The 26,503-nt window shown below is 44.0% G+C and overlaps 2 protein-coding genes across 17 annotated transcripts in view; one reads left to right on the forward strand and one right to left on the reverse strand.

Moving 5' to 3' along the window:
* Positions 1-251: 251 nt before the first annotated feature.
* Positions 252-21,996, forward strand: CCDC83 (coiled-coil domain containing 83). 2 transcript variants are annotated; one of them, XM_083436663.1, is made up of 11 exons: positions 252-369; positions 2,931-3,078; positions 7,084-7,168; positions 10,461-10,629; positions 11,832-11,999; positions 12,191-12,282; positions 14,915-14,983; positions 17,071-17,192; positions 19,297-19,364; positions 20,443-20,621; positions 21,613-21,996. In XM_083436663.1, exons 2-11 carry the CDS (start codon positions 2,960-2,962, stop codon positions 21,787-21,789), a joined length of 1,248 nt encoding a protein of 415 aa, XP_083292789.1. In that variant the 5' UTR covers positions 252-369; positions 2,931-2,959; the 3' UTR covers positions 21,790-21,996. The 2 variants fall into 2 exon arrangements, with proteins under 2 accessions (XP_083292789.1, XP_083292788.1); XM_083436662.1 differs by having other exon boundaries at positions 342-496.
* Positions 21,997-24,391: 2,395 nt separating this feature from the next.
* PICALM (phosphatidylinositol binding clathrin assembly protein) overlaps positions 24,392-26,503 on the reverse strand; it is a 63,930-nt gene continuing 61,818 nt past the window's right edge. For all 15 annotated transcript variants that reach the window (XM_083436429.1, XM_083436427.1, XM_083436424.1 and 12 more), the window contains one exon: positions 24,392-26,015. In XM_083436429.1, the coding sequence (XP_083292555.1) occupies positions 26,001-26,015 (15 nt within the window). In that variant the 3' untranslated portion in view covers positions 24,392-26,000. The remainder of the gene's footprint in view (positions 26,016-26,503) is intronic.

The raw sequence follows: 26,503 nt of genomic DNA on the forward strand, positions 1-26,503 counted from the left end.
GCTGGCGTCCTGTAACAGGCAAACTCAGCCCTACAAAATGCTGTTTATTATTTCTTAAAATCTGATTTTTAAGGCTTTCCCCCTGTCCTTTGCTCTGCCTTGAATGTTTGCCTTTTCCACATGGAGGTTCCTCAATGAAGCACAAGAGGGAGATGTTTCCCCATTTATTTATTTTTTACAAAAAGAAAAACTGCCAAGGACTTTTCTCTGAATGGAAAAAAAGGAGGAAACAATTAATCAATGGGGAGGTCTGTGGGCGGCCATACTGATGCGGTTACCGTGGTGACCGGGAGAGTTTATGTCTGGAACCAACCAGGAGGCAGCAGCCGGTAATAGACTCTGCCTACCAGCCCCCAGGAGAAAAATAGGGTAAGGATTCTGCCCTGGGCGGGGTGGGGGGCTGGGAAGCTCCCCTAGGGACACCCCTGAAGGGAATGACCCAATCCTGATGTTGAGACACCTGTGCATTGGGGCATCCCCTGCAACCGAGCTATAGGTACCAATTGATAGTCTTGCTCTCACCTGTGCAAAGCTTTTGTTCTCTTACACTTCTGGTTTCAAATCCTAGGCTGAGTTGGGATCGGCTTTCTTACGCACCTTATCAATGAGCCCTTTGGGTTGCTTTTAAACCCCTGGCTTCATGGTTGCCCCCCCCCCCCAAAAAAAAAAAAACACCACACTTTTCTTTTACTCAAGCCTTTCCTCAAGTCTTGGAGGACATTAAGGAACTGTGAAAAAGACTTGCAGAATCGAAAGTGGAGATTCTATGTACTTTCCCTTGTCTGTTTGTTTTGTAACACAAGAAAATCTTCAATACTTTTAAAAAATGTATTGGAGGAGTGGCAGTTTCATATATATATATATATATATATATATATATATATATATATATATATAATTATTTTTTGTGATCTAAAACAAACAAACAAAGAAGGGAAAGGACATATAGAGTCAACACTTCCAATTCAGAGAGTCTTTTTCACAGTTTACATTTGGTGTGAGACTCTGTTGCCATAGACATTGGGGGGGGGGAGGGAGAAGGTTGGGGGCTGGAATAGTGGTCTTTTCATTCTATTGCATAGTGTTTGTGCAGGGTTTTTGTGTCAGTGTCTCATAGGTGAGAGATTGGAGGGTTCGGAGCATTCTGTGACATTTGCTTTGAGGCTTGCTTTGGGAAAGCAATGGATAAAAATAACAAACAATAGCAATAGATAATAACCAGCGTTTTAAATTACCGACAAGACGTTTTGTGTTTTCCATACTTGTAAAACTTCTTTTTGTTTTGTGGAAAGCGGCGAATTAATGTAATAAATATCTTTTTTGAAATGATAATAATAATAATTTTGGGGGGGTTTTTCAAATTGCAGCTTTACAGTCACATACCCTACATACAATATAAAGAACATAAAGAATCTCCTGGATTCTTCTCTCCTCCCCTTTTTGGGTCCTATAGTTAATCATTTCCTCCGGCATCTTTTATAATAATCCAAACCTTTTGCATCTCCATTATATCCAAAATTCACCATTAAACTACAAGTGTTATTCCAATCCTGCTAACAATTTTAACTGTTTACAATGGTGTGTGTGTGTGTGTGTGTTCCTCCCATTCTTTATTAAAATTTTGGTTTTCCTTATTTCTGAGTCTTCCAGTCATTTTTGCCATTTTGGCATAATCCATCAACTTAATCTGCCATTCTTCTCTGGTTGGGACTTTATCTCTGGGCCAATATGTAAATGTAATAAACATCAATCCAAAGGACGATGAGGGATAATCACCCCAATTTTTGCCTCTGTATTTAAACTTGCATAGGCAACGGACAGCAAAGCCTAATTAAATCCAGGGAGATTATTTGAAGAGACAACCCATTTTTTAAACAGACAGGCAGAATTCCTTGCAAGAGTTGTGTTTTTAAAACTAGTTGGGGGGGTTGCTTTTTGCTGTTACTGCCTCACAATTATTAAAAGTACAGTAGTCTTGTATTACTTTTGGGGTCTCTGAGCTCATGTTGCATAAATGTTAGCAGGTTGCAGGACCTGCAGTTGCTCTGTTGTGTATGGTAATTTTGACCAAATACTTTAAATTGTGTATTCAGATACGTCATGATGCATGAAAACATTAATTATGTCCAGGGTCTAAAGTTATCTGTCTTCAGCACTTCACACACGGTGCCATGCAGTGCTTTTTTTCTAAAAAAAATGTTGAGGGGTACAGTGGTACCTTGGTTCTCAAACGCCTTGGTACTCAAACAACTTAGAACCCAAACACTGCAAACCCGGAAGTAAGTTTGCGAACTTTTTTCGGAATCCAAACATGCTCCATTTTGAGTGTTATGCTTCTGATTTGAGTGCCACACTTCCGTTTTGAGTGTTACTCTGAGGCCTGTCTGTTTTTGCTATTTTGCGTTTTTGTGGCTCTTTTTCTTTTTTTTTTGTGACTGTGTGGAACCCAGTTCAGCTACTGATTGATTGATTGATTGATTGATTGTATGACTACAGTACAATGTTTACTGCTTTCATTTTATGGATCAGTGGTCTCGTTAGATAGTAAAATGCATGTTAAATTGCTGTTTCAGGGGTTGGTTGTTTCTAAAAGTCTGGAACGGATTAATCTGTTTTGCATTACATTCTATGGGAAAGCGTGCCTTGGTTTTGGAACGCTTTGGTTTTGGAATGAACTTCCGGAATGGATTAAGTTTGCGAACCAAGGTACCACTGGGCTCTCATTTTCCTACTCATATTGAAAAACTGCCCCTCAATGAGGCCAAACTTAGATTCACAAAATGTGTACCCCTGCGTCGTCCCCCCCCCCAAAAAAAAGCAGTGGTGCCATGACTGCAGAATGCATGCAACGGTTTCAGAACAAAATAAGAACAGGGGAAATGGGAAAACCTTTCTATGCTGCCCTGATCTGTTTTCTTTGCTTCCCCAAGGTCTCGTTCAGTCTCTGAAGACTTAAACCATGGCGAAAGACAAGAAAAAGAAGGAGAAGAAGGAGAAGAAGGGGAAGAGGAAACAGCCCTTAGGACACATGTCCAAAGAGCCTCGAGTTTATTTTCCAGAAGCTCTGCTAGAGTATCAGTACGTATTGTTTCTGCTTGTTGGCACCCAACTGTCTTGAGAAGCAAAGGAGTATGCCTCTTGGGGTGAAGTTGAACCACTGTTGTTCGCAGCACCAAAGTGACCTCCCTGGGGCGCAAGCAGTGCCGGATTTACGTATAAGCTAAACAAGCTATAGCTTAGGGCCCCACTCTCTTGGGGCCCCAAAAGATTTAAAGGAAAAAAAACACCAGGACATACTTTTTCAAAATATAAGATATAAAACCAATAAAATAAAAACTACATACAGTGTCAGATCAGATGGCAGTGGTGGTTGCTCGTGAGTAACCAGTCAGGATTCAGACCTGTCTTTTACAGTTTTTATTTTGGTGCAAAACTATTTACAGTGCAGAGCCACAAGTTCGTGTCTGCCTCAATCGTTAGCAGAATCCAGGAGTGGTTGTTTCCAGGTCCTCCCCCTACATAAGAGCTTCGTCGCCCCCAGCCTTTTCCTTCCTTCTTTGTGTTTTACACCTCTGCGCAGGGTGGGCGACGGCAGAGGCGTGCTTCCCTCCTGGCCGGCTTGGCCAGGAGTGGTGCTGAGGCTCCTAGCAGCATCCTCTGGTCCCTTCCTCTCTTCCCCACTGGAGGTGTGGCTTTCCTCACCACAGGAAGAGGAACTGTTTCACAAGATTTTCGGAGGTTCCCTGTAACACGACTGCTCCTCTGTTTCCCTACCCTGTTCCGATGGCAGTACCCTGACATCCAGCAACAGTGTTTTGTGTTGTGTAGGCTCCTATGATGTAAGCAATGGGCCCCGCCTGCTAGCCTGCTCCCTAAAATATCACTGGTTTGCTCATTTCTATATATGGGGGCCTGCATTCTGCATGGACCGGTTGCATGACAACATGTGCAAATGGCTTGAGATACCTATTAGGTCCATAAATTACCATAGAGCATATGTTCAACACCAAAAACAGTGACAATTTGTTGTTGACAAAGGACAGCTGGACATATTAAGGGCCCCATTACCTTCAGTAATTAAGGGCCTCACCAAACCTAAATCCGGCCCTGGGCACAAGCCTGGGTGGTGTGTATGGAGATTGTGGGCTGGCCAGATAACAAGCACCCTCTTGATGTGGTCCAAAAGGAAAGCAGAGCAAGACATTTGGCACCAGCCGGGCTGCAGGAGTTGCTGGAAGGAAGCATGCAAGGTGCCATCCAACTGTCTTAGGGATTCCACTTTTTGATTTGTGTAGGGTTTCCTCCTTAGTAGGGTGGGTTTGATTTAAATAAAATCGATTTAAATCACGATTTAAATCACTAGTCGGTAACACTTGATTTAAATAAAAAAAAAATTAATAGAAAGACTCATTCTTGCTGGTCTAATCTTAATATTTACATCCAGATGAAGGTTTCATTTCTGGAATAATAAATTTTCAGAGTGGTTTTTACAGTTATATCGAAAATTGCTGATTTGGTTATACTGTTATACTGTCTATGTGACAGATAATTATGAAATTATGGTGAGGTTTAATAAGTTAACTGTTGATATTTGGACAACTTTTCTGCTGTACTTTACTGGAAGGAGAAAAACAAGCATGTCCTTAAGAACAATTTATTTAACTAAAATAATAACATTATAGGATGTGTATCCATGTTTGTTAACTGATGTGGTTAAACAATTTTTAAAAACCCTTTGAGTTTTAGCCCACATGAAAAACTTAAAACAAATCCTTCTTTCCTGATGAATAGCCTTTGGACCATAATGTAACTTAAATAGAAAACTACCTTTAGAAAGATTTCCTCCCTGAAAGCATTTTATTTTAAAAATCCAATTTAAATTAAAAAAACCCAATTTAAATAAAAAAATTATATGTTATATATTACACACACACACACATAGGCATCTCTTTGACCATCATCTCGACCCTTCTAGGGAAGTAGAAGCTGTTCACCTACTTACGCTATTTATTCATAACCTGTCCTTCGAGAGGTTCAAGGCTGGCTTGCACGTCACTAAAATCACAAGAAAACAAATTAAAAGAAAAACATGAAAACAAAGACACTGGAGTAGAACCCTGAGATGGAAGAACAGCATAAAAGGTGCTAGAAGTTTGAGCACACCAAGTGTTGTTGATGTTGTTGTTGTTGTTGTTGTTGTTGTTGTTGTTGTTGTTGTTGTTATCTCTTACACTCACTCACCTTCTTTTGCTCCTATTGACACTCTTACCCATGGGTAGGGAAACTAAGGCCGGGGGGCCGGATCCGGCCCAATCGCCTTCTAAATCTGGCCTGCGGGCGGTCCGGGAATCAGCGTGTTTTTACACGAGTAGAATGTGTCCTTTTATTTAAAATGCATCTCTGGGTTATTTGTGGGACATAGAAATTCGTTTATTATTTATTTTTTCAAAATATAGTCCGGCCCCCCACAAGATCTGAGGGACAGTGGACCGGCCCCCTGCTGAAAAAGGTTGCTGACCCCTGCTCTACAGCATGTACCGAAACCACTTTCTTGACCGTTGAACCAACCCACTATTAGTCTCCTCCCTGCATGCGATCAGTATGTATAGTAAATTAAGAACCTCACTTTAGGAACATCTGGGGGGCTACTGTTGGATTCCAAGCCTTTATCAGCAGAAACTGGCAACTCTCCCAGGCACCCGGCTTGGTCTCCTGTTGACCTCCCGGTCTGCTCTCCCGGCAGGGACCAGGCAGAGGTCGCGATAGGCGATCCTTCTCAGCGTGAGAAGAACACACCCCTCTTTCCTTCCCCCCCGGCAGGGGAAAGAGATAAGACAGAAACGTATTTACATGGCTTTATTCCTGTCTTTGCAGTGTTACAGAAAATATGTCTGCTCTCCTCAAACTCCAGCAGACGACTGAACAAGCACTTCCTGTGCAGCTCATATTACACTCTGAGCTAATTCCGGTGCTGTCTGTTTCCCACAGACACTCCCAACATCACATGGCTTTTCCAAGCAATCAGCTTGCAGCATCATTGCTTCAATATCGTAACAGCTACTGGCTCTTCTGCCTTATTGTACATTTGTGGGTAGTAGGACTTTCCCTCCCACCCCATCATAAGAAGAGTCTGCTGGATCAATCATTGGCCTATCTAGTCCAACATCCTTTTCTCCCTGGGGCCAACCAGATGTCTGTGCTCCTGCGATTCTCAGCAACTGATATTCAGAGGAATGCTCAGGGGCAGACTTTGGTCTCTCACGTTTCAGCAGTGCCCTGTGCGAGGCCAGAATTCTGTGTGTCGTCTCCCCAACCCACCCTTTGCCTTCCATTCTGCTCAATTCGCTATGTCCTAGTTGTGACACCCTAGGCTTGGCGCCCGGTGCCCTGCCTAGCGCCGCACTGCCCTAAATCTGCCTCTGGCACGATGCCTCTCACACTGGAAGTAGAACACAGCTGCCACAGTAAATTTGGCATGGGGAATCTGAATTATTATTATTAATAATAATATATTTATACCCCACCCATCTGGCTGGTTTTCCCCAGCCACTCTGGGCGGCTCCCAACAGAATATTAAAAACACAATAAAACATCAAACATTAAAAGCTTCCCTAAACAAGGCTGCCTTCAGATGTCTTCTAAAAGTCAGATAGTTGTTTATTTCCTTGACAACTGGTGGGAGGGCATTCCACAGGGCAGGCGCCACTACCGAGAAGGCCCTCTGCCTAGGTCCCTTACTTCTCGCAGGGAGGGAACCTCCAGAAGGCCCTTGGTGCTGGACCTCAGTGTGAAAGGTATAATGTCATCACATTTCAGGAACAAAAACCTATGATGAATGTAAGTGCAAGAGCAGTCTGGCTTGCTGCGGTGTCTAGAAACTTACATATTCCATGCTTTTGGATACATGAATTTGTGCCTTAACACTTCTTTTAAACTGAAGGGTATTTAAAAAGAAAAGAAAATATAGTGCACAAATATTTGAATGTTTAATTTATTTGTATCCTGCTTTTCCTCAAAGAGGTTCAGGTAGAGTATTTTCTTGGTAGCACCGTCACTTATCCTCTGCATTTTAATTATCTTCAGAATTCAAATAAAGGAAGAGATCATCGATGAGCTTCTTTTTGAAATAAAAAACTTGGAAGCGCAAAATGACCGAAACAAAGAAAGGGTATGTAAACATATGCTTCTGTTTTGATTTGGGGGAGTGAGCACAGCTCAGCTCTGTTTTGCAAGCGGAAGATTCTAGGTTCAACCCCAGTTGGTTTATTCACATGCGTAGAGAATTTTATTTGTATGCTGCCTCTCCACAATTCAAACCATGCCCAAGACGGCTTACAACATGAAAAAAATACACAACTGCAGCAAAAGTAGTAATAAAATTTCAAAAGATTTAAAAAACACATAACTGAACTGAACAACTTCCGCATGAGATTTCACCCCTCCCATATCCAAGAATCCGCTGATGTTCTCTGCTGATTCTCCAGAGAGGAGGGGCGTTTTTCTGCTCTCTACTTATTCCACCCCAGCCTCACATCAAAGAGAGAGAGAGAGACTGAGTGTTAGAGAGAGATCGTGTGTTGCTGCTAAGAGCAGCTGCAAACACTCAGTGCAGTTCAGCAATTTTCGTTTAGACCTCATTTAGCTCTGTATATAGTTGTATATTATAGTTGTAGATAGAATAAAAGAAGATATTCTACAGAGCTGCTCTCCGAGTTGTTTATGCTCTGCTATACTCTGCTAGAGTCTGCTGTGTGACGACTGTCTTCTTGTTGGAGTGAATCCGGTGCTCACAACTCTAAGCTGTGAGTCCACAACACTTTGACCTGTTCCTGTGCAGAAGGTGGTCTCTGGAAGTGCTACCCAGCTCACCTGGCCCAGTCGGGGCTGAAGTGTATGAGTCCAGTTGGTAGCACTGGCTCAAGGGTGATGCTGACAGCGCATACAGCAAGGTCTAAAATAAAGATTCAAAAAACCAACATCAGCAACTCCCCCAACAACACCCCAGCCAGAGTGTCTGCTCAGTAGCCTCTGCATTTGTAGCTGGAGTCAGTCCAGGCCAGTTGGAAGAAGGCCTGCAAAGCAGGGAGCTGGTCTTCCAGGAATCATAGGCAAAACAGCATCTGCAGTTCAAAGGATCAGGTAGATTAGGAGATGGGAAACAGTGCTAGTTCCAGGATTAGGAGGAAGAGGGGCTCTGCCCATACGGTTTGGGGGGCTTCTTCTCGCTGTTGGCTGTTCACTTGCTCTCTCTCTTTGGAAGATATGAAGCTGCCCTATACCAAATCACATCATTGGTCCATCTAGCTATCAGGCACCACCAAACTCAGCCCTCCAGATGTTTTGGGACTACAATTCCCATCATCCCTGATCACTGGTCCTGTTAGCTAGGGATGATGGGAGTTGTAGTCCAAAAACATCTGGAGGGCTGAGTTTGGGGGTGCCTGATCTAGCTCAATACTGTCTAAAGGGAAGGGGGCTGGAGAGGTCTAAGTAGGTGCTGTATATTATTATTATTATTATGTAGCTCAGGTGTGGGGAAACTTTGGTCCCCCTGATGTTGCAGAACTACAATTCCCATCATCGCTGGCCATTAGCCATGCTTGCTGCGGCTGATGGGAGACGCAGTTCAGCAACATATGGAGAGAAATAGGTTCCCTATGCCTGGTGTAGTTACTAGCAAGTTTGGAAGCTACTTGTGAACCAAAATAGGGGATAAAAATTCCTACTCTAATTTATTTGGTAATAATAATAATAATAATAATAATAATAATATAATAATATCTTTATTGTCATTGCCCCCTTCGGGGACAACGAAATTACTTGGCTGCTCCATAAAAACACTAATTAAAAGAAATATAGTAAAATACATAAAACACCAATTAAAAAAATATAGTAAAATACAGCAAAGGAGATTTGATGACTTTCAAAGTCCGGGCTTCCCATTCAGGGCCGAGATCGCTCTGGAGAAGAAGCTGTTCTTAAGACGGCTTGTTCTTGTCTTCATCGTCCTGTATCTCCGTCCCGACGGCAAGAGCTCGAAGAGACAGTGACCAGGATGCGATGGATCTTTTACTATGTCCAGTGCCTTCCTATGGCACCTTGTGGCGTAAATCCGCTCTAAGGTGGAGAGTGGGCAGCCAACAATGCTCTCTGCTGCCTTCACAACCCTGTGCAACCCCATCCTGTCCTGGGTAGTACAGCTTCCGTACCACACACATAAGCCATAAGTAAGCACGCTCTCAATGGCACAGTGATAGAAGGCAAGCAGCAGTTTCTGCGGAAGATGGTTTTTCCTTAGTATTCTCAAAAAATACAGTCTCTGCTGCGCCTTCTTCACAAGCCCCCTTGTGTTGACACTCCAGGACAGATCCTCTTGTAACTCAATGCCCAAAAATCTGAACGTTGTTACCCTCTCCACACAGACCCCATCAATCAAAAGTGGCTGGACATTGCTCTTCTGTCTCCTAAAGTCCACCACAAGTTCCTTTGTCTTCCTTGTATTTATGAGCAAATTGTTAGCTCTGCACCACTCTGTCAGCCGCTCCACCTCATCTCTATAATCCATTTCACCCTCCCTTTCAGAGATGAGCCCAATCACGGTTGTGTCATCTGCAAATTTGACAACCCTATTACTAGGGTGAGTAGCGACACAATCGTACGTGTAAAGAATATAAAGGAGCGGACTGAGTACGCATCCCTGTGGTGTTCCTATGTTAGTCTTAAGCATATTAGAGGTATAAGGGCCCAACCGAACCCTCTGGGGGCGGTCTGACAAAAAGTCCAATATCCACCCACAAAGTGATAACGGAAGCCCCAGATCTTCCAGTTTAGACATCAGACGTTGTGGTAGAATGGTATTAAATGCCATTTAGACATGATGTTAGACAAGCAATGGACTCAGGAAAATGCATGTATATAAGTAGATCTGTCGTATGCAATAGAATGATAGAGATCCGTCGATATATTTCCACTGGATTATTCTGACAATTGTCACCATTGCAGGGGGCGGACGGGGGGGAGGGGTATGTTGGTTTATTGTGAATTGCTTTTTTGGATATTCGATTCTGCAATTTTTTGCTTCCGTTTGCAATTTATACCCCACCTTCCCATAATGTATTCCGATATACAGTGCTGCCTTGGTTTAAGAACAGTCCGGTTTAAGAACGCTTTGGTTTACAAACTCCGCAAAACCGGAAATAGTGTCCCGGTTTGAGAACTTTACCTCAGTCTGAGAACAGAAGCCGAACGGTGGAAGGGCACCGGCGGCCGGAAGCCTCATTAGGTAAAGCACGCCTCAGTTTAAAAATGGTTTCGGTTTAAGAACGGACTTCTGGAACGGATTAAGCTCGTAAACTGAGGTAGCACTGTATGTTGCTTTGCTTGCCAACTTGACCATCCCAAAGAAAAGGCACGATTAAAGTGAAAGAAGTATCATTTTGTCAAAAAACTTTCCCCCTCAGAATCAGCAGCTAAAGAACGAGCAGACTTCGCACATCCGAGCACTCCTAGCCGCCCTGAAGGAGCAGGAAGAGGCGTTGTCGAAAGTTGAAATTGTTACCAGAGACGATGTAGAAAAAGCGATGAAGGAAAAGTGGCAGTATGTTAGGGATCAGGAAAAACTCATTAAAGGTGAGCTGGCGCTGAAATCCCTCAGTTGCTAGCTCAAATCCCAGGTGGAGTGGAGGACGCGATCTGGGACCCAGATCAGTTAAACAAGGACCTATAGATACAGTTTGGCCAAGAGTAGCCCGAGGGGTGCCTGGGCCCAGCACAATTTGAGATCTCTGGTGCCTTATACAATGTAGGCTATAGTGAGTGTTTTCTCAAAAGAGCATTCCACAGGGCCTACTCTGTGGTGCCCCCCATCCCCAGCTGCCAGTCACCTAACCTCCAAAGTCTTCTAATGCAGCTTTTAAGGTATGGACAGATTCTTATGCGAGTCCTGTTAATTAGAAAGGAGGAGAACATTTGGACTTCCTCAGGTTTGTAATATCTTCAGACAGCTCTGATCTCTCTGTGTGCTTCTAAGCAAGCACTATCTGAAAACACCAAGGGGGACAAAGAACAATGCACCATGGGGGGTGGAGAGATAGGATTTTGAATCCAATTCTGCAACAGTCTTTGCCCAGCCATGTCTAAGTGTCGTATCTTTGGGGAGCAAACATTGGCAATGCTTGTAGAGCGCCAAAGCACCAAGTTACAGTGGTGCCTCGCAAGACGAAAAGAATCTGTTCCGCGAGTCTCTTCGTCTTGTGGTTTTTTCGTCTTGCGAAGCAAGCCCATTAGCGGATTAGCGCTATTAGCAGTTTAAGGGCTATTAACGGCTATTAAAGGCTTAAGGGATTAGCGGATTAGCTGCTAAAAGGCTATTAGCAGCTTAGCGCTTTAGAAAAAGGGGTTGGGGAGCAGAAAAAAAAACTCAAAAATCGCAAGACATTTTCGTCTTGCGCAGCAAGCTCATAGAGAAATTCGTCCTGCGAAGCACCTCTGAAAACGGAAAACCCTTTCGTCTTGCGGGTTTTCCGTCTTGCGAGGCATTCGTCTTGCGGGGCACCACTGTATGTCTATTCCTTTCCTCCCCCCTCCCCTTTTATCAAACGCCATGCTGAGACTCCGTCGCTCCACACACATCAAATTGTTAGAACTTAGCCTGAAAGCAAGCAAGGAGCTCAAGAGCTGGTGCTGTCTGATAAATATTAATGATCTGAAATGGGGAATACAGGAAAATGAAAAAAATAAATAAATCCCAGGTGGAGATGATCATTTCTCATTAGCAGTTTGGGAAAGCAAAGGCTATCACTCCTAACACAGCATTTTTTTCTTCCAACCAGACATGCGGTGCCAGATACATTACCTCGAACAAAAACTCGTGCAAAAGCAAGCCGAAGTGGATTACTGGCTGGCGTACAAAAACGTCGGGAGCGCCGAACACGCCAAGCAGATTGAGTGCCTGGAACAGGACATCCAGAAGCTGAAGGAAGACCTTGAGGAAATGACGGGTGAGTTGCCCTGGGCTTGTACTTAAACCAGAGACTGAAGACCAGAGATGTCGGCCCAGACGCGAAGAACTAGAAATAATTATCATTTCCAGCGTGTGCTGGAATCTCTTCTAAAACGTATTCCCCCGTTTTCTGCTTTACCTTTCTCTTTTCTGATGGCTGGGGTTCTGTTCTTGTTTTCACCCCTGAAGAGTTTTTTAGGATTTCCCTGGAAGAGACGAAGGAAAGAACCGACAGATACATGCTGAAGCAAATGGAGCTGAAGAAAGAATGGGCGCTTGAGGTACTGATACGGCTTTGCAATTCTAGTCTTTTAATCATTATGGGCATGATCTGAGCACTTTCTTTTTTCTTCCTTTTTTTTTAAAAAAAATTATTAAGCAATTTCAACATAACAAATTATCAAACCATATAATCACATACATTATTCCCCCTTTTCCTGTTGTTGTTTAGTCGTGTCTGACTCTTCGTGACCCCATGGACCAGAGCACGCCAGGCACTCCTGTCTTCCACTGCCTCCCGCAGTTTGGTCAGACTCATGCTGGTAGCTTCGAGAACACTGTCCAACCATCTCGTCCTCTGTCGTCCCCTTCTCCTTGTGCCCTCCATCTTTCCCAACATCAGGGTCTTTTCTAGGGAGTCTTCTCTTCTCATGAGGTGGCCAAAGCATTGGAGCCTCAGCTTCAGGATCTGTCCTTCCAGTGAGCACTCAGGGCTGATTTCCTTCAGAATGGATAGGTTTGATCTTCTTGCAGTCCATGGGACTCTCAAGAGTCTCCTCCAGCACCATAATTCAAAAGCATCAATTCTTTGGTGATCAGCCTTCTTTATGGTCCAGCTCTCACCTTTTTTCCTACCCCCCCCCCTAATCCCTCCCTCCCTCCAAGGACTTTCCCTCAGCTCCTCTCTCTGATTTCTCTACACATATTATTCTCTGCATGTTATAAAGTTATACATATCCTCATCTTATCTACCTATCATGTTACCAACCAATAAATTTGTGTATGTTTATTCAAAACCTGCCAGGGAGTCCAATTCATTTTGCTGACTTTTTAGATAATTTGTAAAAGGCTCCCATTCTTCCTTAAAGTCACAGTTGTCCTTGTCCCGCAGTTTAGCCAACTCTGCATAACTCATCAGTTTTTCTTGCCACTGTTCTTTCATTGGGATTTCTTCATTCTTCCATCCTTGTGCTATCAAGATTCCTGCTGTTGTAGCAGTTGCTTTTCTTGGCAGGTCTTGTCCTACAATCCCTAACAAAAATGCTTCTGGTTTTTTTACAAATGTCATTTTAAACATTTTTTTTCAATTCATTGTATATCATTTCCCAATTTTTTAAACTTCTCTACATTCCCACCACATATGGTAAAAAGTCCCTTCTTTTTCTTTACATTTCCAACATATGTTTGACCTGGTTTTATACATTATTGCTATCTGTACTGGTGTAATATACAATCTATACATCATTTTCATACAATTTTCTTTCAAAAGAGAACAATCTGTAAATTTCAAATTTACCTTCCACATGATCTGAGCACTTTTAAGTTCATTTGACGTCTGCAGGAGGGATTTACAGCCCAATCCTGTTCTTGCTTATAATAATAATAATTTTATTATTTATACCCCACCCATTGAGTCTCGCTGTATGCTGTGGGGCTTATTCCCAGGTATGGGGGAACAGGACTGCAGCACTAAGCACGTACTTAACTTCCAATTTAAGTCAATGAGGTCCAAGAGGTTCTGGCTGGGTTTTATACTCATAAAGTAGGGTTGCCATATTTTGAAGAGCAAAAAAGAGGACGCTATGACGGCTGCCCCTGCTATATGTAGGCTATAGAAACTGTGATATATTGCTATGGGGGGGGGGCGGGAGAAGAGAAGAGGAAAGCAAGTCTTCAACCACCTGTTATGTCTCCTCCAGAAATAATAGCCAGAGACATTGTGGCAAATTTTTAAAAATACACCCGGACAGAAATTTTACCCCTGAAAAAGAGGACGTGTCCTGGAAAAAGAGGACATATGGCAACCTCACAAGCTTATTTGTGACATTCCTTAGAGAGTAAAGCAGAAATGCCTCTCTCATTTATTCCTTTTACATGAACTTGCTTCTGTATCCTGCCTTCCAGCTGCTCCTCAACTTATTAAAAACACACACATTAGAACAGCAGCGATTGAAATAAGAGTTAAAATGTGAGCAAGAAAGGTAACCCAGGTTAGATTGGGAGTGAAAGAAGAAGACGTATACTGTGCCTTCGAAACCTGTACTGTACTTGGCAAAATAAAAGCTTTTTCCTGCTTTCTGAAGGTAAATAGAGGCCTTCACATTCTTGTCTTCTCCTCAGATTAGTCTGCATGCTCTCTAGAGGCCTTTCTCAGCCTCTTGTTAAGATGCGATTGGTTGGCCATTGGGGCAGGGCCTCCTTTGTGGTGGCTTCCACCTTCTGGAATCCATCAACCACCAAGATCCCCCTTAAGCCTTCCTGTCAAATAAAAGCCTGTTGTATCTTGTGACTGAACCTTCTCTTATCTCTTTCCTCAACGCTACGAGAATCTGTTACCAAACTGAGAGTTAGCTCATTCGTTTGCTGTTCCACAGGCAGCGTAAAATTGTTTTCATTAGCCTGGCATTCAGAATAGCGCAGATCGCATCCATATTTTATTCTGGGATGCGTGTGTCTTTATGATTTATTACCATTAATGTTTTACGTGACGGGTCACTCAATAGGCAGCTGCGAAGCTCTTTTGAAAAATGGGAAAGCGAAAAAGAAATGTAAAATTAGATATATAGAAGGAAGTTTTGTGTTTTTATTGTTCAAAGTTTTGGATGTTCCTCTGTGGGTATCCTGTCTAGACGATCACTTCCTTCAATGCAAAGGTTCCAGCTTCAGCTGCGATTTCATGCTTTCTTTCCTCAGAATGCTGTCAAGCATATTGACAAGACCAGCTGCCGGGAGATTAAAGAATACGAGTGGTTAAAGGAGGAGGTAAGTATATCTGGAATTGTAATCTGGATTTCCAAGGAGAGGCACTGCCAATCAGTGCAGACAGTATTGAACTAGATGGACCGATTGTCTCCCACTGCTTCGTAGACAGGGAATGGTGGTGGATGGTCAGAGGTGGAACATACAGTTTAACTCCCCGACATCCACAGTTCAAAGGATATTGGGTGGATAATAATAATAATAATAATAATAATAATAATAATAATAATATAAATTAAAATTGTATACTGACATTCATCCATAGAGCTCAGGGCAGTTCACAGCATAGAATTATAATACTAAAACCACAAAATACATAGTGAAAAAAGAGAGTAACAAAAAAACCATAATGCCCACACGTCACATTTAAAATGGCATCGGATGTCAGTCAGCCAAAGGCCGGGTTGAAGAGGAACATTTTTGCCTAGTGCCCAAAGGTCTACAATGAAGGCGTCAGCCAAACTTCCCTGGGGAGAGAATTCTACAAATGGGGAGCCACTGCAGAAAAGGCCCTGTTCTTATGTTGCCACCCTCTGGACCTCATGTGAAGGAGGCACACGAAGAAGGGCCTCAGATGATGAATGCAGAGCTGTTTTAGGGCTTTATAGGTCAAAGCCAGCACTTTGAATTGGACCCGGAAACTCATTGGCAGCCAGTGGCGTAGCGTGGGGGGTGCAGGGGGGGCCGGCCGCACCAGGCGCATCATCGGGGGGGGGCGCTTGCACTCGCAGCTCTCTGCCCCTACCTGGCTCACTCACTCTCTCTCACTGCGGTGCTGGCTGTGCGAATCCGATCCGAGCTGCCGGGTCGTCGCCCACTGTGGAGGGGAGGGTGCCAGGCGTGCGGTGCAGTGCGGAGAGAGAGCGAGGGACTATCTGGGGGAGGCACAGTGCAGCGGGGGGGGGGGGCGCAAATTACTTGCCTTGCCCCAGGTGCTGACAACCCACGCTACGCCACTGTTGGCAGCCAATGCAGTCGGGCCAGGATCGGTGTACAGTGGTACATTGGGTTACAGACGTTTCAGGTTACAGACTCTGCTATCCCAGAAATAGTACCTCTGGTTAAGAACTTTGCTTCAAGATGAGAACAGAAATTGTGCTCCGGCGGCAGCAGGAGGCCCCATTAGCTAAAGTGGTGCTTCAGGTAAAGAACAGTTTCAGGTTAAGAACGGACTCCAGAACGAATTAAGTTCTTAACCCGAGGTACCATTGTAATATGCTCAAACTCTTTTGCCCCTGACCACCAAATTCTGCACCAGCTAAAGCTTCTGAACCGTCTTCAGAGGCAGCCCCACATATAACGCATTGCAGTAATCCATAGAATCATAGAATCATAGAGTTGGAAGAGACCACAAGGGTCATCGAGTCCAACCCCCTGCCAAGCAGGAAACACCATCAGAGCACTCCTGACATATGGTTGTCAAGCCTCTGCTTAAAGACCTCCAAAGAAGGAGACTCCACCACACTCCTTGGCAGCAAATTCCACTGTCGAACAGCTCTTACTGTCAGGAAGTTCTTCCTAATGTTTAGGTGGAATCTTCTTTCTTGTAGTTTGGATCCATTGCTCCGTGTCCGCTTCTCTGGAGCAGCAGAAAACAACCTTTCTCCCTCCTCTATGTGACATCCTTTTATATATTTGAACATGGCTATCATATCACCCCTTAACCTCCTCTTCTCCAGGCTAAACATGCCCAGCTCCCTTAGCCGTTCCTCATAAGGCATCGTTTCCAGGCCTTTGACCATTTTGGTTGCCCTCCTCTGGACACGCTCCAGTTTGTCAGTTTCCTTCTTGAACTGTGGTGCCCAGAACTGGACACAGTACTCCAGGTGAGGTCTGACCAGAGCAGAATACAGTGGCACTATTACTTACCTTGATCTAGATGCTATACTAGATCTGGTAATCTAGAGGTTACCAGATCATAGACAACAGAAGTTAGGCTGTCCCTGTCCAGGTAGGGACACAGCTGGGCCACCTGCAGAAATGAGCTGCTTCCAGTTTGAATGCCTAGCATAGGGCTATCTCGGTGGGCCAACGGTCTGGTTTGGCAGAAGGCAAAGGACTTCAACTCAGGGTTTCATATCTCGTGGCAGGTGGCAGGGTACAAAAAGGAAGTGAGCGAATTGGAAGCCTCTGTCCACGAACTGGAGAAGGAGAACATCTACCTCATCAACAAACTCTTTGAGCGTAGGATGCAGTTCCTTAAAGTTCCCAGGTAAAGGTGTTCTCCTAGCATTGCACAAACACTGATGAAGCACAGGAGCTAAAGAGTTGACTTGACTCTTTGGCCCTTGAGCAAACTAAAATATGCCAAACAGTAAAATAAATAAATAAATAAATAAATAACCTGATGTTTTATCATTTACTAAAACACATACAGTGGTACCTTGGTTCTCAGACTTAATCCATTCTGGAAGTCTGTTCGAAAACCAAAGCGTCCCCAAACCAAGACACGCTTTCCCATAGAAAGTAATGCAAAATGGATTAATCTGTTCCAGACTTTTAAAAACAACCCCTAAAACAGCAATTTAACATGAATTTTACTATCTAATGAGACCATTGATCCATAAAATGAAAGCAATAATCAATGTACTGTAAAATAAATAAGACAGTATTGTAGATGATAAAAATTAAAATCCATTCTTTTTCTTACCTGCACTGAAGATGGTCATTGTTTGGATGGGGGGCTTTTATCCATTTCCGCAGTCACACAATCAATCAATCAATCAATCAGTAGCTGAACTGGATTCCACACCCTCACAAAAACAAATTAACTGAAAAAGCCTCAATAACGCAAAATAAATAGCAAAAACATCGCGCCAAACTTAATCCATTCCAGGAGTCCATTTGATTTCTGAAATGTTCGAAAACCAAGGAGCAGCTTCTGATTGGTGCAGGTGCCTCGGAAACAATAGCCGACAGCCGCATTGGACGATCGGCTTCTGAAAGACGTTCGAAAACTGGAACACTCAGTCCAGGTTTTCGGCATTTGAGAACCAAGGCGTTTGAGAACCAAGGTACCACTTACCAATGTAAGCTACCAGTGCTTATCTGACAGGCACCGTCTCTATTGCCTTTTCGGCACCTGTTGGAGACATTCAAGCCGATTTCCTAGCCTATACATACCTGTACTGGATTTGAAATTGTTTTTCAATTGGCGTTATTATTGCTCTTTTGCTGCAAAATCGCATCGAGACATTTAATAGGAAGCAATTGGCAAATCGAATAAATAAACAAATGTGCAAGCAAACAGCTAAATATAAAGCTGTAAGCCACTTGATAATTACAAAGGAAAATATCCTTCAGAGGAGCAGCATTGGCATGGAAAGGACAGAATTAACAAGCTGCAGCTCTGCTCTTTCGCATTAATTTTGAATAAACGAGTCGTCTCCCCTAATCAGTAATTTGGACGAGTAGCTATCATTGCCACGCTGACTGGAGTCTCTGCAAATTGCTCTTGGCAAGGGAATAAAAGCCCTGCCCGCTTTCATTGCTGGCTAACCATCCCAATTGTGAAACAAAAGGCATTTTAAATGGTAAATCAATGTAGGCAAGGGGGCAGGATTCCCACTCACCCACCCAATCCTGCTTAGTTGGGCTATGCAAGTCACTTCCTTATGGGGAACTGGCATGCTCGGCCAACGCAATATGATTTAAATGGTGCATGGGCCACACTGAGCAAGCCTTTTAACCTTCCCACTCATCAGCTGATCAATCAGGAAGAGTTTTGTAGTGAAGCTCATCCTAAAACGCAGGAGAAAACACTTCATTTGTGCAAGCCCCTTAACGATCGCAAAGGGTTTTGCACTGAACCTCGCTGCTAAAACTCAGCTTTCCCCCCCTTCTGCTTCAGAGAAGGTGCTTTGAAGTCCCGACTTAGGGACTTCAAAGTGGCCAAATCGTGTGGTGTCATCGTGACATCAGGTCGGTGACTCCACCCACCTGCCAAATTTGGTCCACATGGCCAATCCTGATGAAGATTTGAGCCGGGGAGCCCAAAAGGCACCCGATCCTTGCCTTCGGAGGGGAAAGGCGGCTGTTCAGTAGCAGAACATATGCTTCCGTGCAAAAGGTCCCATGTTCAACCCTGGGTGTGGCCTTATTGTAGTTTTGTACACTGCCTTCGTGTATTTCTCTGAAAGCTCGGTTTATAAGTATTTAAAGAAAAATATGAACGTTAACAAGAGCTCAGGGCATGCAAGAGAATAATTCCAATGGCAACAACGTGAGTATGCACTTTAAAGATGTGCTACCGTTCTATGTTACAAGACAGAATTTCAAACCTTTTGATGTTGCTTCTTCTCCTTTTCATTTTCCAGAAAGTTATTTCTTACCCAGGGAGCTGGCCTGCTGATGCTTGGAGACCAGGAATATCTTGGCCTTTCTGGTAATCCCCTTTCTATTGAGTTGATTGTAATAGTGATGCAGGCCTTACAGCCTTGCCTCCCTAAGAAATGGCCCTCACAGCCCCGTGATAGTTTATCGGTGAGAAATATCCCACTGTAGACATCCTGGAAGCTGGTGTAACTGGAAAGCTGGGACTTAAGAACCAACTCTGCCATGCTCTGCCTCACTTGTTAAGGGAACTCAAGCATTACTGTATGGTTAAGTGCTTTTGCCCCAAGCAAGGGTCAAACAAGTGTGGAATACAACTTCAGAGTGTGCAAATCCCTACCTGGATGAGGGAAACAAACACACAAAAACACACAAAGTTATGTCCTCTGTGTGTGTATTCCCTTTCTTCATTCCACTTGCTGTAGGACTGAAGCTGTCCTAAAAATGCAATCATCTTGCCAGCAAGCTTCTCATGGGTTGGGAGTGAAATGGGTGTTATGTTCAGTTTTCACCCCCATCCCTGATAAAACAGCTGGTCGCTGCACGGTTAGGCCAAGCGCAGTAGACTGGGCCAGGCAGGCTGTACTATTCTCATTTGGCTGTCAGAAAGAACACAGGTAAATACATCAGCTCGGTAGGTTAGAGCATGTTGCTGATAATGCCAAGGTTCAGTCCCTGTGTGGGACAGATCCTGTACTACAGGGGGTTGGCCTATATGTTCCTCGGGGTCCTTGCAACATGACAGTCCTATTATTCCATCCTAATGAATACCAGGCCATGAACAGTGTTGCTAGTTGTGGATTGGCAATATCTGGGGTTTTTTAAAAATGCCTCATCGGTCCGGATGGAGAACATAGGGGGAGAAATTAGACTACTGTACAAAGGTGTCCAGCTTTGTATCCAGCCCTGCCAGCCCTGGCATATGGCCCTCAGAAGTTTCCCCAGGAAACAATGTGGCCCTCGGACTGAAAGACCTTACCCCACCCACCATTGCATAGCAGAATAAATTTCAAAGCCCAGCAAGCAGTAATAGATAGAATTCCCTCTCCTCCGCCACCACCATTGTTGCAGCAAAGTTTTATTAACAGGAGTATTGCAAGAAAGTGTTTTCCCTCCCCTCGCCTCTGCAGAAGTGGAAGCTGAAAGTACATCATTAGTATCGGAAATGGTTCTCAACGTGGATCACAAAGACAGACAGGAGACAGCAGAAAATCTGCTAGATGACAGTTTTGAAGTGATTCAAATGCAAACAGATTCTCTTGGTCAAATTCTCCCCCCTATCCTGTACGAAGACTCAAATGATTTCAAGGCAAGTATCTACTTTCCTCTTCTCTGCGTTAGGATTTTAGGTAGAAAGGGTGAGGTAATAATGTGCCCAAAAGGTTTGTGCTGACCTGGGCAATTAAAACTGGTTTGTTTGTTTTTACACACACACACACACACACACACAGTCCGTTTGAGCCTGATCATGCCCTCAGCAACATAGCTCCTAAAAACGGCCAGGAGTTGACCAGGATATTATTTCCTCCCCTTGTGCATGATCAACAAAGTCTACCCGGAACGCAGAGATCTCACCCTGCACTCTCACTTAAGACATTTTGCAGGGTTGAAGCAGCCACTCTTGAAAACCCACTAGACGAAAGGGTTTTCCGTTTTGGAGGTGCTTCGCAAAACGAATTTGCTATGGGCTTGCTTCGCAAGACGAAAATGTCTTGCGATTCCTGGGGTTTCCCCCCCCCCAGCCTTTTCCCCAAGCCCCTAAGCCGCTTAACAGCTGATCGCTAAGCCGCTGAACAGCTGATCTAAGCCGCTTATCAGCTGATCTAAGCCGCTAATAGCCTTTTAGCAGCTAATCCCTCAAGCCTTTAATAGCCGCTAATAGCCTTTTAGCAGCTAACCCGCTAATCCCTTAAGCCTTTAATAGCCGCTAAACCGCTAATAGCGCTAATCCGCTAATGGGCTTGCTTCGCAAGACGAAAAAACCGCAAGACGAAGAGACTCGCGGAACGGATTCTTTTCGTCTTGCGAGGCACCACTGTATAGCTCTCCCCAACATTTTATTCTCAAGCCACCATGAGGGGTTGGGTCAAGTGGCCCAAGCTTACCCAAGTGAGCAAGGATTTGAACAGGAGCTGTTTAGTACTCCTCCAGCAGCAGCCACTACCAGCGTGGCAATTGTGGATTGTTATTTCTATCAGAGATTTGCTTATTCGTTTATGCCGTGGTCATTTTAAGATGCAGGGGAGGGCGGGATGTTTTCTACTGGGTAACATGCTAATCTGTGTCCATCTGAACTCCAGGAGTACAAGGATCTGGGGCCCCTGGCAGTGAAATTGATGACTACGGTGGGCCAGACTATGCCAGTTCACGAAGATGCCAAGGAAATGCCAAGCAGAACAAAGCTTGAAGAAAAATATGACGCCAGCCGGCCTCAGCAGCGCATCACCTACCAGATGATCAAATCCGTATTTCATTGAGAGCGAGGAAGGTAGAGGCTACTGCTTTTCTTTTCAAAAATAGGCTTCCGGTTGTTGGAACCCCCCCACCCTTCGTATGACACTTAAATGTTGACTTGCATAGCAAAGATGTTAATATTGGGTACATTTACAAGGGTATGTAGATTGCGTATATTGTATTCCCATTCCTCCTATGCACCAAATACAGGATCTGAATTACTATTGCAAGTGGCTCTGGTTTGATTTTTGCCGTCCGTGAAGGTTTAATGTAGTCATTTCGTGAAATCTTTATACCGTTTGACTGGAGAAAAATCCTCAGTGCTCCTGGACCCATGAGTCTCACAAGATATGGCACCAACTTACATTTACCAGTGTTACCAGGGCCATCGAAGACCTTCCCACGTGTTCTCAGTTCTTACAACCAACCTGCAGGATAGTGGCTTGTTTAAAACCGCCTTGGGAGTTTGTAGAAAGGGGCGAGATCACATCAAACGTACATTTATTTTTTTTGTTCTGACAAGTTTTTCCAGTGGGATGTGTGCTTCTCTGTCATATGTACCCAATTTGCATTACTGTACAGTGGTGCCTCGCAAGACGAAAAGAATCTGTTCCGCGAGTCTCTTCGTCTTGAGGTTTTTTTCGTCTTGCGAAGCAAGCCCATTAGCGGATTAGCGCTATTAGCGGTTTAGCAGCTATTAGCGGCTATTAAAGGCTTAAGGGATTAGCGGATTAGCTGCTAAAAGGCTATTAGCGGCTATTAAAGGCTTAAGGGATTAGCGGATTAGCTGCTAAAAGGCTATTAGCGGATTAGATCAGCTGATAAGCGGCTTAGATCAGCTGTTAAGCAGCTTAGCGAACAGCTGTTAAGCGGCTTAGGGGCTTGGGAAAAAGGGGGGGGGGACCCCAGGAATCGCAAGGCATTTTCGTCTTGCGAAGCAAGCCCATAGCAAATTCGTTTTGCAAAGCACCTCCAAAACGGAAAACCCTTTCGTCTAGCGGGTTTTCCGTCTTGCGAGGCATTCGTCTTGCGGGGCATCACTGTATTTTAAAACTCAAGTTCTTTATGTTGCTTTGCAACATCTTCAGCATTTTGTACATCACCTTGGGGCGTGAAGATTAAATGAAACAGTGCCCCCAAGAGTGGAGGGAGAACACAGCCTTATCCCTCAGTTTGCTCAATCTTCTTTTAAAGACATCCATGTTTGTAACTCTCACTACCTCTTGTGGGAGTTAATTTGACAGCTTAACTATGTGCTGTGTGAAAATGTTCTTTTTGTTGGCCCTGACTCCACTACTAGCCAACTTCAGATTGGTTTCTGCTCATCTGGGCTTCTAAGTTGCTTAGCTTCCACCATTCTGGTTAAAAGAAAAACTGCTCGCTAGCACACAACCTTTGAGCGGGCTTTTTCCTTTCTGCTGGACAATGGGATTTGTGGCTTAAACAAAGCTCCTTCTACAAAAGGCTGCTCGGCTAAGCTTGGCTGCTCTTTGCTGTAGTTAGGTACCTCATGAGAGATAGGTCCTGTTCCATATGAAGACAAGGGGAGAGAGAGGACTTCTCAACATCCACAAACAACTTTGGGCATGGTTGAGTGTGTAGAGAAACAGTGTAGGGCTGACCACCTGATTTTTTGAGCTGGCAGGGCTTAGGTCCCAAACTTGTAAGCACAGTCTTAAGCACAAATACTGCTTCTTTTGTGGAAGTTACTATCAAGGCTTGGACATGCAACCTATTTTCAATAGTTCAGGCATCCCTATAGAAGTGAAGGGAGGAGTGCTCCCTCTAACATAGAAAAGCACCATTTGGAGAATTCCAGTCTGGTCTTCTCCCTAATACACAGCCTCAACAGTATGGCCCAGTCAAATTTTATTACCTCAATCTTGACAGGTCATTGGGCTTAGCTGAACCAAAAATAAAAATACAGTGGTGCCTCGCAAGACGAAAAGAATCCGTTCCGGGAGTCTTTTCGTCTTGCGGTTTTTTCGTCTTGCGAAGCAAGCCCATTGACGGAGTAGCGCTATTAGCGCTATTGGCTAAAAAAGGGCTAAAAACGGCTTTTTTTAGGGGGGGGATTAGCGGTTTTGCTGCTAAAATGCTTTTAGCAGCTTAGCGACTCAGAATAAGGGGTTTTGGAGCAAAAAAAAAATTCGATTTTTTTCGTCATTTTTCGTCTTGCGAAGCAAGCCCATAGGGAAATTCGTCCTGCGAAGCGCCTCTGCAGACGGAAAACCCTTTCGTCTTGCGGGTTTTCCGTCTTGCGAGGCATTCGTCTTGCGGGGCACCACTGTAAAAAAATGGCACAAGTGTAAAGTTGGCACAATTCAGGCATTCCCCCTTTAATGGCAAATTCAGCCACCCCCAAAGGGTTTTTAACCTGAGCACAGGACTTGATGAAATTGGATTTAGAAGGATAGCTGAGCCCTAAATGCAAACCATGTTCAGCTGTGTTTAAAAGTTGTCCACATACATCTCCACTAATGCAATGGACCAAGTTGCAAAAGCAGCCAAAATGTCAATCTCCACTCACAGTGTATCAAAGCACATTTTACCTTGCAAAATGGCAACAAAAAAACCAAACAGACCCCCCCCCCACATTGTAGACCTTCATACTATAAACAGAAGTTCTGTGGAAGCTGCATTTTATTTGAAAATCCACCTTTTTTTTTTTGCTAACGTACTTTTAAACATTTTAAACAAAAATAGAATCTGCGGAGACAATGCAGCAAGTATGCTTAATTCATGTACAGAATTGCTTTCATGCCTTTTGACTATCCTTCTTAAGGCCCCAGATGCCACCCAAACTGGTATGATTGTATTTACACAAAGCACCGATCAACAGTGCTGCTTCAAATTCTGCAGAAAAACTAAAAGGGTTCCTACAACATTGAAAGGCCAACCCCACCAGGAAGTTCTCCTGCACAAGCCCCTCACCAGACCGGACTGAATGGAGCTTCTGCTGAGGAACTTGGTGGTTGGGGTTGTGCCCTTTAGTAAAGACACAACTTCTCTTCTGAGTTTTTATTCTATTTCACGATACATGATCATGGAGCTGGCACTAGCAAATAAAGAAGAAGAAAAGATCGAAGGCTTTTTTTCACGTAATACCTCAGAAGTTTGTATCGGGGTTCGCTTGGTTTTTGTACAGAGAAGAAGGAAAGTCTTTAAAAATGAAAGCAATTCCTCACATTCATTTTGGAAAGGCCGTACGTCAAGTGTAAGATAAATGACATGCCAAGCACAAAGCAAGGAAAAAAGTTCATCCCAGAAGCACCAACATCTGGTCGAGAAATTCTGTGCTCCTCCCAACCAGTCAGCTGTTTTTCTCCCCCCCACCCCTTGCCAAAATCCTTAACAGAACTAATTCCCATGGAGTTTGGACAATTGGTGTTTTCAGACCATTGAACGTACTCAGTGCTCTGTGTAGTTTGGGTGCGTTACTGGAGTGAAGATGCACTCTGAATCAGAATAGTTCTCGTGAATAAAAATGGGAAGAGAGGGAGGGAGGGAAGGGGGAAAAAAGAAACTCCAAAAGGGAGACATACTGTATACATCCACGCTCATTTCCCCGCAAAGGAGGCTTTGTGATACATTGTTACTTAAAACTGATAATCATAAATAAATACAAACAATAATACATAAAGGAATGTCTATGCAAACGGAATATATAATTCTTTTTTTAAAAAGTTAAAACTTTCCATTATTGAGTCTAACATTTGCGATGACTGCAGAGAGGAAATGGCAGAATTAAAAGGGTGTTTTCGGATTTGATCCCCTAGAGAAAGTCGTTGGAGTTAACGGTAAGAGGATGCCCAGCTCTTCGTTCCAAGCGGCAGTTCCAGGTGCTTGTTGTACCCTTCGTGGCAAAATAAGAGGCTTCCTTTTGTGTGTGTGTGTGTGTGTGTGTGTTATTGACGGAGAGTGTTAAAACAGGTGGCGAGTTACTGACATGATTAGAAGTCACCAGGAAGGGGGAGAAAGAAAAAGAAAAACAGATCCCACACCAAAATTGTGGCAATTCTTGGTTTTATACCGAGAGTGCTGCGGGGGGGTTCAAGGCTTCCCTATGTTGTTGGTGCTCCTACTGCTGTCGTGGGGGCCTTGTGTGGTTTTACCAGGCCGTTCTAGTGAAGAGGAGAGCTGAGGCATCACTTCTGATTTGGCTGGAAAGAAGGGTCTGTCGTCGAGCACGGGTCTTTCTGGAACTGTTCCTGTCCCACCCCTTCTGGTGCAGTTACATGAATTGTATCTGAGGAGACAAGAAAGGCGTCCATTTTACGGGTTTGCACAACTAACCTGCCCTCCCCCTCCAAACGTCCATTCACTGGCCATAGGCTAAGGAGGTTCCAAGGTGGCAGACCAGGAATACAGAGATATATAGCGCTTCAGTATAATGAAGATCAGCATTTCCCTATTGCATGTAGAATGTGCAGGTCTATTCCCATGTCCAGAGAGCCAGAGGGCACATTGGCAACGACTGCACTTGTATCGCCCTCTGGGGCGATAAGCAATTAAACTGTGGGCTGCAACCCTTGAGCTGCAGCCGAGAGGATGGGAAACTGCGGTCATAAAGCTGGCGAAGGAATCGCAGGTCATTTCTTCAGGTGACAATAAAATGAACAGAAAACAGCATTATGGCAGTTATAGGAGGGATTATGGATTTCTATATGGTACGTCAAAGCACATCTCTCTTGAAAGAGACTAGGGCTTTAGACCTAGGAGGCTATGCAAAAAACA

This window comes from Podarcis tiliguerta, assembly GCF_965153285.1.
Source record: "Podarcis tiliguerta genome assembly, chromosome: 4".
In the NCBI taxonomy this organism is placed as follows: domain Eukaryota; kingdom Metazoa; phylum Chordata; class Lepidosauria; order Squamata; family Lacertidae; genus Podarcis; species Podarcis tiliguerta.

Excerpts from the sequence above, each read along its gene's own strand:
- CCDC83 (XM_083436663.1), top strand. The coding sequence starts at position 2,960 with ATGGCGAAAGACAAGAAAAAGAAGGAGAAGAAGGAGAAGAAGGGGAAG. Across the intron at positions 12,283-14,914 it reads AGAAAGAATGGGCGCTTGAG|AATGCTGTCAAGCATATTGA; the intron begins GTACTGATACGG and ends TTCTTTCCTCAG. Across the intron at positions 17,193-19,296 it reads CAGTTCCTTAAAGTTCCCAG|AAAGTTATTTCTTACCCAGG; the intron begins GTAAAGGTGTTC and ends TTCATTTTCCAG.